Below are 17,725 nucleotides of genomic sequence, written 5' to 3'. Positions count from 1 at the left end.
TGAAATCACTACATGGTCTGATAAAATCATCCATATCTCCTAGCAGAAAAAAGCTTGAAGTGCTATGGTAGCATCTATAGGTGCTATTTTTTGACTGGAGCAGTCAGGTGCTACCATAACATTTTAGGTGCTATCATAGTACTTCAGTTTTAACAGTGTGGGTGTGAAACCTCACTGAAATTTCCAATTAAAAAAAATTGCTGGGCAACAGCTTCCCCTTTCTCAGTAATCACACAAGTCATGGGATTCAAAGAATGTCATATCTCAATTATGACCTATATAGCTACACTATCCATTTATAACTTGGAGAGATTATTGTTGACATTCACACCTACATATTATGTAAAATTGAGATTATATGTATTTTTGAATTTTTGGTTCGTGCATACATTGGAATACCTCATTGATATAATTGTCCATTGCAGAAGGGGCAACTGTAGCCCTCTCACATAGATATGTATGGGAAAACCACAGATTTCAAAATGTCATATCTTATGACACATATATGTTATCCTTTCAAAATTTGGAAAAGTTACTTTAGATGTTATCTTTATTATTTTTTTTTATTATTAGCACTTTACAGTGACCAGCACTGAAGGTCTGACAGCAACATGTGCTGCAGCTTTAGGATTATCTAACCTAATTTCAGGGACTTAGACCTAATGACTTGACTTACTTACTGACTGACTGATAAGGTGTAACAGAAAAGGGGCCAAAGTAAGGAAAAAAAATCCCTCCAACCCCAGGATTCGAACTGCAGGTCACCCAATGTCTAGTCGGGGCCACACTCAGTCTTCCTCCAGGAGGGATGGATTTTCTTCCTTAAACCTAAAGTACTTATTATTAGCACTTTACAGTGACCAGCACTGAAGATCTAAAATTAATGGGAGATTCAGGTTGCTAGGGGCAACAGTTATTTCTATATGTTATAAAGCCTTGTTATGGAATCTGTCTGTTGTCACAGGCACACTCTTTGTATTGTCTTGATTGGTTACAAGTCAATAGAATGCATTATCTGATTGTCGGTATGTGAATTACAACGCGAATATACGGAAACGAAGCCCCATTGCTATGTGAGTGGTGATTATGTCAAACGCGTGACAGCTGCTGTTGTGAAGCTGGAAGTATGTGGAACAGAGAGATTAGTCCATGGTGTCTTCACCAAAAAGAGGGTAAACACGAAAAACGCTAGGATGAGATGGAATACAATGCCACCACCCTCCAATCGTAAGTTGCTTAGCCCATTCATCTAATTTTATATCCCTAAGATGCATTTCCCTCATGTTCTCGTGTGTGCGAAATCTCTTGGTCTGGTCTTGCCTGCCAGCTAGGTTAGCTTTGGCTAAAATGGGTTGGGTGGGCCATCCATGGTGGGGAATATATAGTGTGCTTTACTCAACATGTATGGCATGCTCCTGCTGGGAGGGTCTGGGGTAACAGTGGCGGATTCTGGTGGGGGGGTAACCCACCTTCCCCTATACAAGATTGAGATACTCTAATAGAGCAGTCACTCTAATAAAGCAGTCACAGTGTTCATAAGGCAATGTAGCTTAACTATGAAGCTATGAATAAGGATTTTTATATACTTTATAGTATATACTTGTGGTAAAGGACAGCCACTGTGTTATTTATGTAGTTACTAGTCAAGTTGACTAGTTGTGAGAATGTTGGGTGGGCCATAACCTACTTGGCCACCCCCCCCCCCCCCCCCCCCCCCCTACCCCCTCAAGAGCCGAACTTTGTAGGCCTCAGCAAATGAATTCTCTGTTTCCTGTCCTGGACTCTGGTATAATTGCATGTGGGCAGGTGGTCCATTTCTATTATTTCATTATAACATTGGCAGCTTTTCAAGCCATTATTTTCCTGGCACAACCATAAAAAGCTGCATAAAAGCATGTTTATGCTTGTTCCTTCCTTATAAGGTGCAAAAATAGCACAGACATGGAGTTTGTGCCGAGTCGATAGCACTGCTGACACATGAGCTGACACTGCTTTTACTGAGCCTGTCAGTATGCTAGAATAACTGGAAAACAATGGAAGAATACAGAATAATGGAATATTTAGAGCTGACAATAACCAGACGCAGGTGGTGGACAAATTCTCTGTATATGCAGTATACAAAAAGTCCCAAGGCTGAAACATGGAACAGACATGTAACTGCACACTTGTTGTGTCATATGTGTTCTAGACCAAACGAAGGTCAACTCTCTGCAAAATAATACATCATCATATCACAGTTGCATCAGTTCAATCAGTTGTATCATCATCATATCCAGGGGGCATAGCCAGTAAATTATGAAAGGGGGTTCGAATTTGGAAGTGGAAATTCCCCGGGTATTACCCTACAACCAGTTTCTAGACAATAATTATGCATACACAAAATCTGCCCTTATCCAGTTGCATTAGCTGTGTGCATCTATCTAGCTGAAATCTGTACTGCTGTGTAAACAGCTATGAACACTAGAGTTCCTTTTGTTGGCAAAGCATTATTTTGAGTACGAACTTTAACATTATTATTGGCTCTGCTCTCAATTTGTCACTAGACTGGCTTGTACTCCAATACATTTGAAACATCATGTGCTTGCCTCATAGCACTAAACATGGCACTAAACATTCACAAATTAGAGGTACTGACTGTTCTGTTCTCACCAACCTTTTCCTGTGACAATCATGTTGGCAAACAGTATAGCATTAACATTATTACTTTGCCGATTATGTTTGCATTATATATGCTTGATGCTTTCAGATGCTAAAATTATGAGACCATGGTATGTACAGTACTTGTATATATCAGTTTCATAAAGCGAATTACTCTAGGACTACACTACTGTAGGATGTCAAATGTACTCTTAGTTCGAATACTTGATTAATGATACCATGCACAGTACGTACTTATGTGACATTGTATTATGCATGTTTTATTATGGTAAATTGATCTAGGACTTCGGACAGTGAATCCCATGTAATTCTGTTTTGGACAGACTACTGCAAACATGAGACCTCGGTATGTACTTCCCTGTAGTTGCATTGAATGACACCACAGTACATACTTGTGTGACACGTATTATGCCTGTTGTAATGTAAGAAAGTGTCATGTTCTCAGTAATCTATGTTTGTACACTTAATGGTAGGGTAGATATTGGACCCCTTGCAATAACATTCATGTGGACACAGTAGTTCCTCCGTGTAGACCAGGCTGCTGGATGAAAGTAAGTATATACTTTTATTGTGATATTTTATAGTAATTCATTCCAGGAATTGTGTGTCAATGCACGCTGATAGTTAACAAAACTAGTGTGTTAGCTGGAATATGTACTGAAAGAATCTTACCATAGCACGTACAGGATGTACTGTGTTACTGCTTTGAATATTGTTTTTTTTTATTGTAATATTATGTAAACTTTAATGAGAAGTAATGATAATTGTACATCAGATATTGCTCAATATGATAGTGTCACATTTGTACATAATTACATAATATCATTGTGTTGGAGTTAAATCTGTAACAAAGAAAAGAAAATGTGTAAACACAATAACTACTACTTAATTGCATAATGCTGAGGGTATGATCGAAATTCTGCTTACAATATCACAATATTTTAGCTAAACATCCTTACGTTTCAGATCTTAACAACTCTGTAAAAGCAGAATAAAATATTAGCATTGGAGTACATGTGCGATTATTACATACCTTACGTCCCCAACCATTTGCCATCTACAGGAAACAAATGTGACCATTATACATACCTACATAGCGTAGCAAACCGTACCTTTCCCATTCACCTTGCCAAGCCCTGTAGTGTCTACCTCTATAGACGAATTCACAACATCATGCAGCAGATACGAACAATACCAGGTCATACCTTCCTCCCCCTCTAGTCCAACGCCCACCTCTGTATATGCACAATAATGGTGTAAAAAATCAACAACTTATACAAAAAGACATACCTCCACTGGACTCTAGCTCCTCCTCTAGGCCATTGATATCTATGAATGGAAATATCTGAAAGATTTTGGGCAACTTTAAAATTACCTTCTCCATCCTCTACCTCTCTGCCAACTGGAAAATATTACAACAATATAAAAGTACAACGCAAAAAACACTACAATACCTTTGTCCCCCTCGCCCTCGTCCTCTACCTCCTCTGCTTCCACCCCTACCTCGTCCCCTACCATAATATGGCCTCCTTCTAGGCCTTCGTCCAGGTCCACTGTGTCACAGTAGTAATAAGTTATTTCCATATACTACACGTATATTGTATACTTACCCCCTTCCCCTGTAATTAGGGGCTGCCCCCCTTCCATCTCTCCAATCCCTGTGGGTAGGAGAGCGTTGTCTAGGGGTTGGGGACCGGGACCGGGACCGCGACTGGGAGCGTGAACGCGGCGACTCTAGCCGGGACCCCGCCATCTCCACATTGTTCTCTTCCTCTGCATTACCTCCTTCCCCTGCCATGCTGTAGTGAATTCTAGTATAATACCTCGCATATGTAATAAAGTAACTTACTTTAAGTTATCGGTCCTTTGCTAGACTGAAGTATTACCATAGATACCCTAATAAATAGTCAATGATAAATGACTACTGGCATTTGGTTGGCGGAATTCAATGCGCGATTTGCATCACTAATGCGGGTAAGTTCCTCTGCAGCTGACACTGTTTACATTGCTGCTATGTGGAAGTATATATTTGGCATTCTAGCCTAATGACTATATTTCAGTAATTACGCTAGAAAACCCCTTGGCTAGTCCCAAATAAACCACAAAATAATCACGTTCTATAAAGTTGACAGCTGAGTTGACCACCTTCATAACGAAACGTTTAAACAGTTTAAGGATGGCTGGGATGCACAGCCCCAAGAAACTCAAAATGGATAGTTTAAAACAGATGCGTGTGTTTAGCAGCGATTGAACTGATACACAGCCTATTTATTCCACAGCCCTTGGCAATACGAAAATTGTAGACATTATTATATACGTTATTGCACTCCAATATTTGTATTAATCACTGCGACAGTTCCCATACAGGTCGTCCTGGTAGTTAATTACGCTGGAAAACCCCTCGGCTAGTCCCAAATTAACCACAAACAAAATAATTATCTGTGAACACCACAATTGATGGTATTTTAAAAATTGTAAAGTTCTGTAGGTGTAATAGCTGAGTTGCTTGGAGCTGAATTCTTGCTGTGTTACTTGCATCCGCTCTCTCTTGTACACACCTGAAATTTCAAGGAAGCTAACTGGAACTGTATTAACAAAAGCTACACTAGACTAATTCCATACACTATAATGACATACCGTCACACCTTTGTGCATTGTTAATTTTGTCAACTCTCTCCACTAATCCTAATAGTCTCAGACATAACAGTCCTTTATCTTACCTGCCATAAAATAAATATGGAGTACTGGGAATACATCACTTTCTTACACTGATATTCCACTTTGTACATATCCCTCCACCATTCCTCCAATCACCTCCTAGCCTCAGACATGACAGTCCATTATATTACCTACCATAAAATAAACGTGGACTACTGGAGATTACAACACTTTCTTACATTGATATTTCATACTGTATAGCTCCATCCACCAATCCAGTCCTCCAATCACTACTATAATAAACCGGATTCTGGTGCACAACTAGAGTATGTAGCTATACAAATTAGGAATTCATCACTACAGCATTATGAATGATGAGTGTAACTGCTACTCTGTGGATAAGTGCTCCCTTGTAAACACATTTCATACAATAAAATTTACACACCTTAAATCCTTGTACCATTTTATCACAGCATTATGAATGATGACTATAATTGCTAGTCTGTGGATAAGTGCGACTTGTAAATACATTTTATACAATAAATTTACACACCTTTAGCTCCTCTGAAAGGTATTTCTCTACTAACTAACACTTTGTTTGACATCCTTCGGTGAAGAAGTCCTAGAGTAATTTACAGTATAAAAGTTATATAATACAAGTGGTCATACTGTGCTCTCATTTTTCCAGTACTCTGACGATACAGCATTTGATGGGTATCAACATCCCTCAGTGGTAAAGTCATAGATATTTACAATATAAAACACAATATCACATAAGTATGTACATAGACTACAAAAATACCACAGGTGAAGTGTGCCACAAGTATCAGGAACCACATTACTCCTGTGATGCTGCTGTGTATTACATTATCTATGACTCCAAAGATAAAAAAAATAAACATGATATGCATTATTTGGAAAAATATAATAACTCTACCACACATCCAACTTGCAATAAACTCAAGAGAGTGTAATACTTTCAGGTAGCAAAATCCATTGGTGTAGTCAAGTAGTATCAATGTACTTGCATTGTATGCACCATGTTTTGTTTCAACCATGTTGTGTAGGCTACCATGGGCATATATACGTAATTACAAGTGTCATCCTAGTTGAGATATCAGTACATAATTATTTTTAATATACAAAATAGTTGCTTACATTTAACATCTTTCACTGTATTGTTGCTCCCACCACCTTTCCCGGCCAAACTACATTCTTTGACACTTGTTTAACCATAGTTGCTACCACTTATATGTATGTATTATAACATATGTAAGTGGAGTACAAAAGTGTCAACCTAAGTTAAGTCAAAGTACACATTAAATTGTATAAACAGAATAGTTACTTACACACAATACTGCATTGTTTGTTTTTTTGCTGTTCCCACCACCTTCCCCGCTTTACTCCACCATTAGCTCTCTATGACACTTTAGTATGTCATGGCCTCTGACACTTGTATAAATGTATGTAAATGCAATTCCAAAATGAGTCATCCTAGTTAAGTTTAACATGACTATTAATTTTTATATGTAAAATAGTTACTTACATTAGACAACTCTCTTTGCTTTGCTGTTCCCACCACCTTCCCGCTCCAAAATTAAAATTTAAGCTCAAAACTTGACTTGGCCAAATGTTCACCATATACACACTGTACACAGTAGAATTCACAAACAACTTTGTAGCATGTTTCTGTAAACTTTCATGAAGGCTCACTTGTGATGAACAGCTGGTGATTTACTAACTGCTCATAAACTGTACTGAACGTGCCATGCAGTGTTCATGATAATTTGTGTCATAATTGAAAAGTTTTTTTTAATATCATACTGTATATGTTTTAGTCTCCTCACTGTAATATGTGCACCTGTAGCTGACTCTGTATACGTTATTCTATGCTCTTCAATTAGTAATTGAACATTAGATAGAAACATACATGTACATTCAAAATTACTACACACTCCTTATCGATGACACTACATAAAAATGAGAGTGTCTTAAGTAAATATAAACACTCATGGTCGTGTAATCTCTTTGGATTTCTCTATTAATATTTGTGGCACAGAACACACTCCAGGTGTTACTAATTGCACTAAAACTGTAAATATTAGTATTTAACATATGGGAAAAAACCATCATTTTAAATTCAGTGCCCCACGTTCCATTTCTTGACATGCCACTCTCATTAATGTACTGCCGCACACTTGTGCAATTTAATGGTTCTAAATAATTTGCATGTCCTTCGGAATCATGACCAACTAACAAGTGTTCAATGGAAAACATGTAACTAACTATTTCATTGCGCATTTGCATATGTTGCAATTCACAACCTGTTACAACATACGCAAGTGCATGGAAAAGACAATTACCATCAGCCTGGACATTGATAAGTGAATTTAATTCAGGCCGTGTTAAGATTACATGTGGGCCACCAGGTTGAAATTCTTTAGCACTTGTAAAATGCATACCCATCCTTGAGCAAGCATTCTCCTGCCATGCTTCATTTACTTGGTAATATCGATATTCTGGCCAGGTTGTCCTATTAGGACCTATAACATTTTCAACATCAGTGATCATACAATCAGTTGAAGTTTTAGTTTTTCTGACACCTTTTAAACACTTGTCTGCCATATGCTTTCTTTTTCTGGATGACAAATTTGTAGATTTCACAGTTACAGCTTTTGTTTTGGATAACTGTTTAACACTTTTTTCTTTACCATTCCTGTTAATTTTAGTCATGGTTACTCTAACCTTTTTTTTTGGCTTTTGCAGATTAATTGCTGAAGATGGCACATTATAACAACTGTCAGCGTTACAAAGGTGAGTTTTCTCAGCAGTTAAGTCTGTACAATCCACTTGTTTATTTGTGTGGGGCATAGTAGCAGTTTCGCATGTCTGGTACATTATATCAAAAGCAGCCTCCATGTTGTAATCCATAGCGGCACAGCTAATATCATCATGCTGTCTATCAGGGTATCTTACAGGTAGGCCATCATAGGCTGTTGGTCTGATTTTATCAATAAAGTCACACCATTCCAACAATTGTTTATAGTAAGGTGCTATTTTTATGGCACTGGGTGAAAAGTCCCATAGGGTTAAATCCTCAAGTTTTTGTACTCTACTGAGTGCAACATACGCTTGACCAGAAGCAAAGAAATTTTTATTTAAAGTAACTATAGCACTGTCTACTGTTAAGCCTTGTACACGATGCACAGTAACTGCATAAGCTAACTGTACAGGAAATTGTGACCGCAGTATTGAATATGAGGCACCTTTAATGTCTATTCTCTGTTTGGTTCTTGCAACAGGGTACATGTTATCAGGACTTCCTAGTTTGCACACTAATATATAGTTGGGAGTCATGTCCAATACCTCACATAGAGTTCCATTTACCCAACCTTTTGTTATTTGCAAGTTACGCCTCAATACTATACGGCAACCTTTCTTTAAAGTAATTGTATCAGGTAGACGCATGGCAGTTCGTTGCAATCTTTGTTTGTCTGCCTCTCTCAATGGCTGCCCATTACTATCTGTGTCAGTGGCCTCATATTCTTGTGTCTCACCATCTATTCGTTTCAGACACTCCTTGTTAATTGAGTCTACCTTTTTGCGCTTTGAACATATTATTACCGTTCTAGTCAAGTCCACTGCATCAATATTAACATCCTTTAGCCGACTTTTCAACTTATTAGTGACTATTTCATCACACTCACCCTTTCTGATTTTAGATAGAATTAAACTTAATTCTGGGTCCTTACTCCTGACTATTTCTCTTAGTTGCAAAATACTAAATTGTGACCAGAGTTTTGTGTTAAATATATCAGTATTGGATACAGGTGGCAATTGTGCAGGATCACCAAACAATAGTACATGACGTCCACTCCATGGTTTGTAACGTCCATCTTTTGTAGAAAAGCGCTTACAAAGATGTTCTATTGTTTGAAAAATTTTGCAGTCAATCATAGAAAATTCATCGCAAATTATTACATCGGTCTTTCTAAGAGCAGTTGCATCAACAGTTCCATTTTTGAGTGAACTTTTACCAGTAATGTCTAATTTAAAGAAACTGTGTATTGTATACCCATGAATTACACCGGCAGCAATGCCACTAAAGGCCAGCTTGGTTACCACCAAATTACATTGCCGTAAGTGCTCTACAACGGCACCCATAAGGAAGGACTTACCACAGCCTGCAGCACCTACCAGTGCAGCCAGTACTTGTGCATCACCACCTTGCATGCCACTTTTTAAATACTCAAATGCACGCTTTTGAGATATCGTAAATTTGCTAAGATAGTCATCTAGAGGTGCATGATGTGGTGGCAGCAAGTACTCCCCTTCACCATCACCTAACAACTGGTCTGTCACTTCTTTGGTTTGTTCATTATTTGTTGTTCCAATTGGTAGTGTTGATAAGAACACATCTGCATCTCCTTCATCAAGGAACCTATGCTCTAAATAAAGCTTAACAATAGATTTTATATTGTCAAAAGAGAAGCCACGGTTGACAGCATCCATTAAATTTGCCTTGGCATCATGATTTTCATCTACTATCCCAGCTACCATTGCTGCTTTAATCCATGATGAAGGTGGATTAGTCACTATAGTATCATTTAAAGATAAGGGTACTTCTAACAAGTATTTTTTTTGTAAAATGCTTCTTGGTCATCTAGGGAAATAAATCTATGTCGAGTAACACAAGCACGTGCTCGTCTCATCCAATAATTGCTCACTGTGTCTATCAACATAATCCCAGGAGAGAAAGCTTGTAACATTATATACAATGGAGTTTCTTTAATTTCACTTTCTTTATTGCACATCAATAAACTTTTGTGTAGCCAGTGTTGTTTTTCTTTAAATTTAGCTATATCAAGCAATTCAGCATTATTTATTAAGGCTGTAGCTTTATCGATGTCATCATCACTGACACTATCACACAAAACAATACCATACCCAGCTTTTGTTAGAATATTTTTACACACTTCTAAAATATCATCACTTAGTACATTCCCTAACACTGAAACGATCCCAGAAATCACATTGTTATCACTACCACCCAAACTATCAACTAAAACATCTAATTTAGCATGCATAAGATTGTTTCTATTTTGCAACGACAATCTAAGTTCTTCAAACTCGTCTGTGCCTTTATGTCCTACAGTGGGTGTCACACCTTTTTTTACACAATTTTCATCTTTGCACTACTCACCACCATTTGCTTTGCGCCACCATTGAAAATACATCGGATATGTAATATTTTGTAATTTATTATTTCTCTCCAAATAAGCTTGAAATTTGGACTTTTGGTACACATCCTCAGAATCAGCAGGTAAAAATGCAAGAGTGGCTTTATTTTTAAAAATTTTTGTTTAGGGTTCAATTCTGTTGGCAGAAATTCAACCATTCTACTAATATGATACTGGTTGAAGCCTAGCTGTACATCAATTGCTTCACAAGAGCCTACCACTCTAGTACGTAGATACTTTTCTGGATCACTAGCATTTTCAGATAAATTGACCTGAAAACTTGGTTCTGGTTTGGATATGTACTTGGCTAGATACATTTCAAACCCATGTTTAGAAACTCTTTGTATATTCATTGAAGCTCCCCAGAAAAGGAGTATCTCTAAATTATATGGTACAACTAAGCAGTCCTCTTTACATCTACGTTTATATAGGTATCGGATACCTTCCTCATCTAGTTCCTCTACGATTTGGGGCACCTTAAACGGAAATCCATACTTACATTTACTTAGGACTTTGCCACCGTAACCTTTGAAACATCTCTCAGGTGTGGCATTCCCGATGCATTTGAAATTTATGTACCATTTGTCTAATGTACTGTGCCCTTTCATCATTGGGGTCACTGGCACGAGGTAATTCAGCCATTACAACATTTTCTGGGACAGTACCAGGCTTAACCCACACCAAAATATGCCAGTGTATTCCACCCCTTCTTTGGTATTCTTTCTTAGTTACATAGTCCATAACTTCACCTACTGGGCTAGATTTTTTATTCAAAAGCATGTCCATGAATGCACTAAATCTTTTCTCAGCACCAAGTACAGACTCTAAAGGGTGAGGGCCAACAGATTCTCCATTGTCACCTTTAGTGGAAAGGTCACTAAGTTCCCACGGTTCAGCACTGGCTCCCCAACCTTTCCTAATGGTTGTTTGAATTTGTGGCCAGTTATCATTTGGAGACAAAGTGATAAAATAGTCAGGAACTCCAAGCTGTTCAACCGTAGCTATAAGGTCATACCCAAAAGATTTCCAATATTGTTTCGACCCTGGAATTATGCGTGGGACATCACTGCCATATGAAGCATAGTTATCATTTTCCGTAGCTCTGTCTGCTGCTAGTACATTGCCAGCAGTTAGATTTTGCTCTAGTTTACTAACTGCTATTATTTTTTTACTATTGTACTGTCGCAGTCTTATTTTAGTCATATAATCAAACATAAAAAATGGAAAATTTTGATCATTTGAAAAATAACCTCTACAGTCCAGTAACTTGGTTTTAGTAAACTGTGATAGTCCTTGGAAACATTTGTAAAACCATCCACCTTTGCCATATGGGAAAAGGTGTGGAAAAGTTTTTTCTAACAAATATTTTTGCCCGTATTGTACACTGGTGGATTCTCTCAGTTGCTCTATGTTTTCGTGTACTTCATCAATTAGGTGTGGCTTAGGGTTTTGAATACCGGCAATATCCATCTCACCATACAACGGTGAGTATTGTTCAAAATATTCAGAGTCAACGGGAAATGCCAATCCTAATGCTTCACTTTCTAATATTTTATTCTTATCAAGTTTTAAAACCTCCGGATTGATGATTTCCTGCCTAACGTACCTATATAGAGTTTCAAAGCGTGCTAGGAAGTCTTGATACAGGTGATTATTTTTCTTAAGCCAATGTAAAGCCAGTCTGATTCTTTCGTATGCCTCTGAATTCCTTACTAACTTATCACTTAAATCCTCATTAATCATTAGGAAACCGAACAATCCATAGTAGTGTCTATCTAGCTTGTGCAAGGAGTTTACTTCACCTTGAATATGTCGCCACTGGTGTTTTTTGGCATCTTTCACAGTGGTAGAAAAAATTCCACACAGAGCTACCTGACACTGTTCTATAGGGTTTTTCAAATTCAATATGACTTCAGGAAATGTCATATCCCAATTTTGTATGGGCAATTTTTCATCTAAATATCCTACGTATGTGCAATTTTAAATGTTTTACATACAGCACACGCATACAATTTACCACTTTTGTGACGGTACTCAAGTAAACCTTTACCAGCAATTAACAATGCCTTTTGGTATGCTACTGCTGGTATTTGTTCCTCTGTTAGATTGATGCCTACTAGGTTGGTATGACTGTTATCTACCCTAGACCAAAGTATACTCCCACAACAATAACACATCCCTATAGCCAATGGTTTTGAATCAAAGCGTATTTGTTGTGCTATTCGCTTCTTTGCTAAGGCGAAAAGTTCATCAGTAAGTGATAGGCAATCCTCATCTGTGTTATATTGTACAATTTGCTTATGATTTTGTGCTAACATTTCTTTAGAAATACTTGTATCAGGTACCATACTTGAGTTAGGCACACTTGTATCCAATTTATATACTACTGGTCTTCCACATGAAACATGGAAACCTGCTTCTTCAGTGGTACCTATTGTTCAACCATTCGATACCCCATATCCTGCATCTGCAGTGGTACCTACTGTCCGACCTGTAGATACCCCATATCCTGCATCTGCAGTGGTACCTAATGTCCGACCTGTAGATACCCCATATCCTGCATCTGCAGTGGTACCTACTGTCCGACCATTTGTTACCCCATAACCCGCCTCTGCAGTGGTACCTATTGTTCGACCAGTAGTTACCCTATATCCTGCATCTGCAGTGGTACCTATTGTTCGACCAGTCGATACCTTATATCCTGCATGTGCAGTGGTACCTATTCTACGACCATTTGATACCTTAAAGCCTGCTGTTGCAGTTGTTCCTTTTGGTCTTCCCTTCTTTTTTTTTATCTTGTACCCACATTCACATAGCATTGTTTAACATGTAGCTCTTCATTACAATTTGGGCAAGTAACAAATAAGGTCGGACCTGGATTTCTCTCTACATCTCCTGCCTGAAACAGCAGGAGGCAGGCAATACAAACCAAATGAATCATTATGCACATCAAGACTGCTTTATTCAAATGGCACTCACGTAAAGTTGCTACATAACGACAGTTATGCCTCCGTCGTCTATTAACATGGCATCCAATTGCAATTCTCCATTGACTTAAACTTATCATATTGCTGTTTACTTCTTCGCACTACAAGATAAAGAACACTATCCATACAACTGTTATTTTAACACACACTGTTTTCATATCCAAAACATTCAGTTTCTATAAAATATTAATAATAATAGTATCTTGAGTTATGGCAATTTGTTTTACAAAGTGTGCATGTGCTCCTACTGTTGTTACCGACTTAAGCAAAACCATTAAATGGATGTAGTTCCACACAAGTAAACTTTGCTCCGATTTGGTTTGTAACTCTAGGGTAAATTGGGAATTAGGGTATTCCATGCGTTTAGCAACTGAAACAACTGAAATACAAGTGTGCCAATGTGAAGTTTTACCAGGAATAGCATATCCTTTCGAGTTTGCCCTGTACTTTAGCGAATGAAAATGTATTGTAGCCTTGTCACTATGTTGCGCTATGTTGAGTGCTATAAAGTTCTTACCACGCTATAAACAAATTACTTAAGCAATACACATTCAGTTATTGTACTCATAACTAACCTTTGTCGACAGTAAACAACTATTACTATACAACGAAAAAGACGACAAAAAGATAAACAACAATTTTATCTTTTGGCACGTAACCACTGGTTGCTACGCACTACTAGAACAGGTTTTACTAGTTTGTCGTTGTGTTTAACGCGCGGTGCTTATATTGTGCGTAAACATGTTTTACCAGTTTAGTTTGAGGTTGTTATGCCAACTAGCTAATGTTGTGAATTAATGGTTTGTTACACGGCGTTATTTAGAAAAGTGTACTCTTTAATGAAAGCACAGAAAAAGAAACGCCTTTTTATTTTGTTTTATCTTCTATCGTCTAACACATTCACGGTGAGTATTCGTGTGTGTGCTTCGTAATTTACCTGCACATTAATTAATTAATTATTTATTTATTTATGACGTAAAAACATGCAAGTTATTATTATTCTTATTACTTGGTTATGTAACTAGGCCCAGGGCACATATAACCAAGTACAACTACCAACGGGGCAATCTATAATAGTCACAGGTTTAACGATAATATAACTATTTTGCAAAAAAATAAATTCTTGCAGGCTACATAAGTACAAGTATAAGAAAAATTAGGTCTACACTGTAGAGTAGGAACAATGTACATGTATATATGCAAGTAGTCAGCAAATTTTTGCCGATTAGTTAAAAGTATAATGCACCACATATTGCTAAACTGCATGTACTCACTTAGAAGTTCAAGTTATCTAGCTTAACACAAGGCTCACTCACTAACTATATTTACATGGTATTACATGTATAGCTATATTATGTGGTTTGCTTGACATATCATGTGAAGAAACACAAAGAAAGTCACAAAGGAAAGAATGCTACCAGTCCGGATATGATGAAACAAACAAGAGAAGTGTGCTTGACTTTATCCAACCAATACTGTCATGTTGTTATGAAGAAAAATCAAGGCAAGTTTTCGGGTGATGTTTTATCACCAGCCGCACCCACCCTGTCATCATCTTTACTATGCAGTACTATTATACTATATGATAAATGTGCCCTTGGGATGGTGCTACTGATGCAAGTTTTCATACTCAATGGAGGATTTTAATAGTGTTGCATATGGTGACTGTTTTAATAGAGTATTTTACAAGACTATTAAATCTTGTGTACAGAATTAGTGTGTGTCTGTCTGTCTGTGGGGAGGGACAGAGACTGTCGGTTGAGTAGTTTCCACAGCCCCAGCCTATGCATGGAGCTAAGGTCCATTGGAGAGACAAGGTGAGGTAGGAGCCATAGGACCTGATTCAAGAGATTCAGTACTGCCTTACCAAAAACAGGAACATGTAGAGAGATGTGTGCCAGAAGGTGCAGAACACTGCTCTTTCTGCACAGGAACTTGTCACCATGAATTTCAAAGTAGACAGGGTATTGCCAGACAAGTATTAAATGACATGTCCACAAGGGAGGAAGAGGTAGCCGTGGTTTGGTTCACTACCAATAGTGTGAGGCATCGTCCAGTGGATGGCTTCACTTTAATGGTCAATGGTGTGTGTATGTGTGTATGTGTATGTGAATGGAAAGTGGCATGTGCCCTATACCCCCTCCCACTACTGTCAATAGCATTGTATCCTTTCGCTTTTGATACATACACTGTATATATTATGTGGAAACATATAAAATATTATAGTATTGTCAATACAGTACGTACACATTATGTGCTTTGACTTCAAGTTAGGTGACACTAAACTAAGGGCAGCCATACAAGGTTAATTTGACAGCATGTTTGTGGTTATGCACAACAAATGCAGAAACCCAGACCATACTGAAAAATCTCAGTGGACTAACTTATGTACGTACATTGTTTCAAAAGTGACAGAATGGATCAGATAAAGCATAATACAATTTTAAAAGAAGACTACTGCAATTCATGGAACGTATGCAGTGGCCAAAATGAATGATGATTTTAGATTATGTGGCAGTAGGTTGGAAAACCAGTTACTGATGAGGAAGTTTAAACATTGTAATTGAGTGGACATCAGAGATACCCTTTCCACAGCAGTGTGAACATGACAATCACAAAGTTCACGCAATGTACTTATTCCTAATAGAGCAATCACCAATATGTGGTCAGTACAGTTTATTACTTCACACTATCAGAGAGTAGCTGGGAAAGAAATAACACTTCTTTTGCTTAAATCATAGTACAGTTGCCATTACATTATTTTTACTGGTCATGAGAACTGTGTGAAAAATCAAACACAATGACCATTAACATGAAGGGACACATGCACTTAGCAGGCAGACATTCAAAAGAGATCAATCTAAGAACTAATTGATGTGGCTCAACAATACTGCAAATTATTGAGGTAACTTTCAACTACTCTATTAGCGTATCTTGATGTACTTGAGATTAGTGCTGCCACAATATGTGACTAGATATAGCAAAATCAACCATATGGGTGCAAGAGCCAAAAATGAGAAAACACCAGCATGAAGTTGCTGCACTATCAGGCTAACAATTTCCATATCAAACTCCTCTTCAACTTGTCAGGTCTGCTTGTGGTAGACTGTTTTCTGGCAGCCTGTATAACCATGCCAGATGTCTGTACAGGTTTGTGAACAGCAGGGAAGTGCTTTTGGGGGTTTATGTATACACTCTGGACAGACGATCAGTAAGCTGAATGTGTGATGTATGTTTGTTTTGTGAGATTTCAGTCTATTCCTGCCTCTGATGGGCTGTTTTGTGGTCTGGTACCTTCAATTACCATCCTCATCCATTTTGTAGTCTATCTCTTACCCACTCTGTCACCCCGGCAATCAGCCCCTTTTTGAGGACTCATGATATAGCAACACTGGTGAAAAATCTATCTAAAATGGTGGGAAACTCTACAAGAGTTATCTTGGCCACCAGGTGTTCTTAAATGTTATGAATTGCTCCATCTTTGTTGAAAAATCCATGCCAAGGCTTGTGAGTAACAATGCATTAAATTATTAAAATACATTTTTTCTCTGAATCAACAATGCACCCACAAGGTGATTTTCCAAAATCCAGTCACATATAGAAAAACTCCATATCATATATCACCAAGGTTTATGTCATGATACAAACATATATTATGATAACTAACTATAACATGACAAACTCCTCCTTGTAAATTAAAATATCTAAGTTGGACATATACCTCAAGTTAAAGTTACTCATGCACGGTAATCAGGTTTAAAGCATCTTTTACTACAGATGAGAAAAGTGGTTAGCACTCTATAGAAACCTTAAAATCTCAGTTTACTTCGGGGTTGAATTGTGCCCACCACTACAAACCATCAACGCATACTTAATTAAATACCATATGTCTGGCCTACCCACATCATTGTACAGGGTACAAAGTGGTGCATACCTGCTGTGCATCCATATTATAACATACCTACTAGTTAGAGCTCGATATCTTCCGTCTTAGCTGAGATATCGCCATTCAAAAATACAGTCACCCATAAAAATTTTACAAACGTCCCCACACTACAGCGGCTATTTTACATCTGTGACGTAATTTTGGATAATGCTCATTAGGATATCACAACATTTTATTTCTACTAAATACATAACACCCAAGAAAATTTTAAACTTTAGACCCTCTGAAATTGAATG

At 37.7% G+C, this 17,725-nt stretch overlaps 2 protein-coding genes and 1 long non-coding RNA gene across 5 annotated transcripts; 1 reads left to right on the top strand and 2 right to left on the bottom strand.

Annotated features, from left to right (window-relative positions):
• Positions 1–1,088: 1,088 nt before the first annotated feature.
• LOC136245370 (uncharacterized) lies at positions 1,089–3,460 on the top strand. Its single transcript, XR_010695819.1, has 3 exons — positions 1,089–1,227; positions 3,132–3,209; positions 3,256–3,460. It is a non-coding gene; the product is annotated as an uncharacterized lncRNA (long non-coding RNA).
• Positions 3,439–4,680, bottom strand: LOC136245364 (uncharacterized). Its single transcript, XM_066036847.1, has 10 exons — positions 4,508–4,680; positions 4,269–4,457; positions 4,113–4,211; positions 4,034–4,060; positions 3,949–3,987; positions 3,864–3,893; positions 3,771–3,809; positions 3,692–3,715; positions 3,618–3,636; positions 3,439–3,500 (listed from the first exon to the last, which is right to left on the bottom strand). Exons 2-9 carry the CDS (start codon positions 4,454–4,456, stop codon positions 3,621–3,623), a joined length of 462 nt encoding a protein of 153 aa, XP_065892919.1. The 5' UTR covers position 4,457; positions 4,508–4,680; the 3' UTR covers positions 3,439–3,500; positions 3,618–3,620.
• Positions 4,681–5,092: 412 nt separating this feature from the next.
• LOC136247353 (uncharacterized) lies at positions 5,093–10,061 on the bottom strand. Of its 3 annotated transcripts, none has more exons than XM_066038971.1 (10): positions 6,863–10,061; positions 6,666–6,810; positions 6,475–6,613; positions 5,986–6,421; positions 5,870–5,938; positions 5,762–5,818; positions 5,556–5,708; positions 5,426–5,507; positions 5,296–5,378; positions 5,093–5,243 (listed from the first exon to the last, which is right to left on the bottom strand). In XM_066038971.1, the coding sequence occupies exon 1, from the start codon at positions 9,874–9,876 to the stop codon at positions 7,264–7,266; it is 2,613 nt and encodes an 870-aa protein (XP_065895043.1). In that variant the 5' UTR covers positions 9,877–10,061; the 3' UTR covers positions 5,093–5,243; positions 5,296–5,378; positions 5,426–5,507; positions 5,556–5,708; positions 5,762–5,818; positions 5,870–5,938; positions 5,986–6,421; positions 6,475–6,613; positions 6,666–6,810; positions 6,863–7,263. The 3 variants fall into 3 exon arrangements, with proteins under 3 accessions (XP_065895043.1, XP_065895041.1, XP_065895042.1); XM_066038969.1 differs by having other exon boundaries at positions 5,093–5,216; XM_066038970.1 differs by having other exon boundaries at positions 5,093–5,216; positions 5,556–5,703.
• Positions 10,062–17,725: the final 7,664 nt, after the last annotated feature.

The sequence above is a fragment of the Dysidea avara genome, chromosome 2 (genome assembly GCF_963678975.1).
Source record: "Dysidea avara chromosome 2, odDysAvar1.4, whole genome shotgun sequence".
Taxonomy (NCBI): Eukaryota; Metazoa; Porifera; class Demospongiae; order Dictyoceratida; family Dysideidae; genus Dysidea; species Dysidea avara.
This window is presented reverse-complemented; position numbering and strand designations above follow the sequence as displayed.

Bases quoted from the DNA above. Each gene is read 5' to 3' on its own strand.
- LOC136245364 (XM_066036847.1), bottom strand. From the start codon at position 4,456: ATGGCAGGGGAAGGAGGTAATGCAGAGGAAGAGAACAATGTGGAGATG. The intron at 4,061-4,112 runs GTATTGTAGTGT...AATATTTTCCAG, and splicing joins CGAGGGCGAGGGGGACAAAG to TTGGCAGAGAGGTAGAGGAT. The intron at 3,716-3,770 runs GTACGGTTTGCT...TGTTTCCTGTAG, and splicing joins TGGCAAGGTGAATGGGAAAG to ATGGCAAATGGTTGGGGACG.
- LOC136247353 (XM_066038971.1), bottom strand. From the start codon at position 9,876: ATGGTAGCTGGGATAGTAGATGAAAATCATGATGCCAAGGCAAATTTA.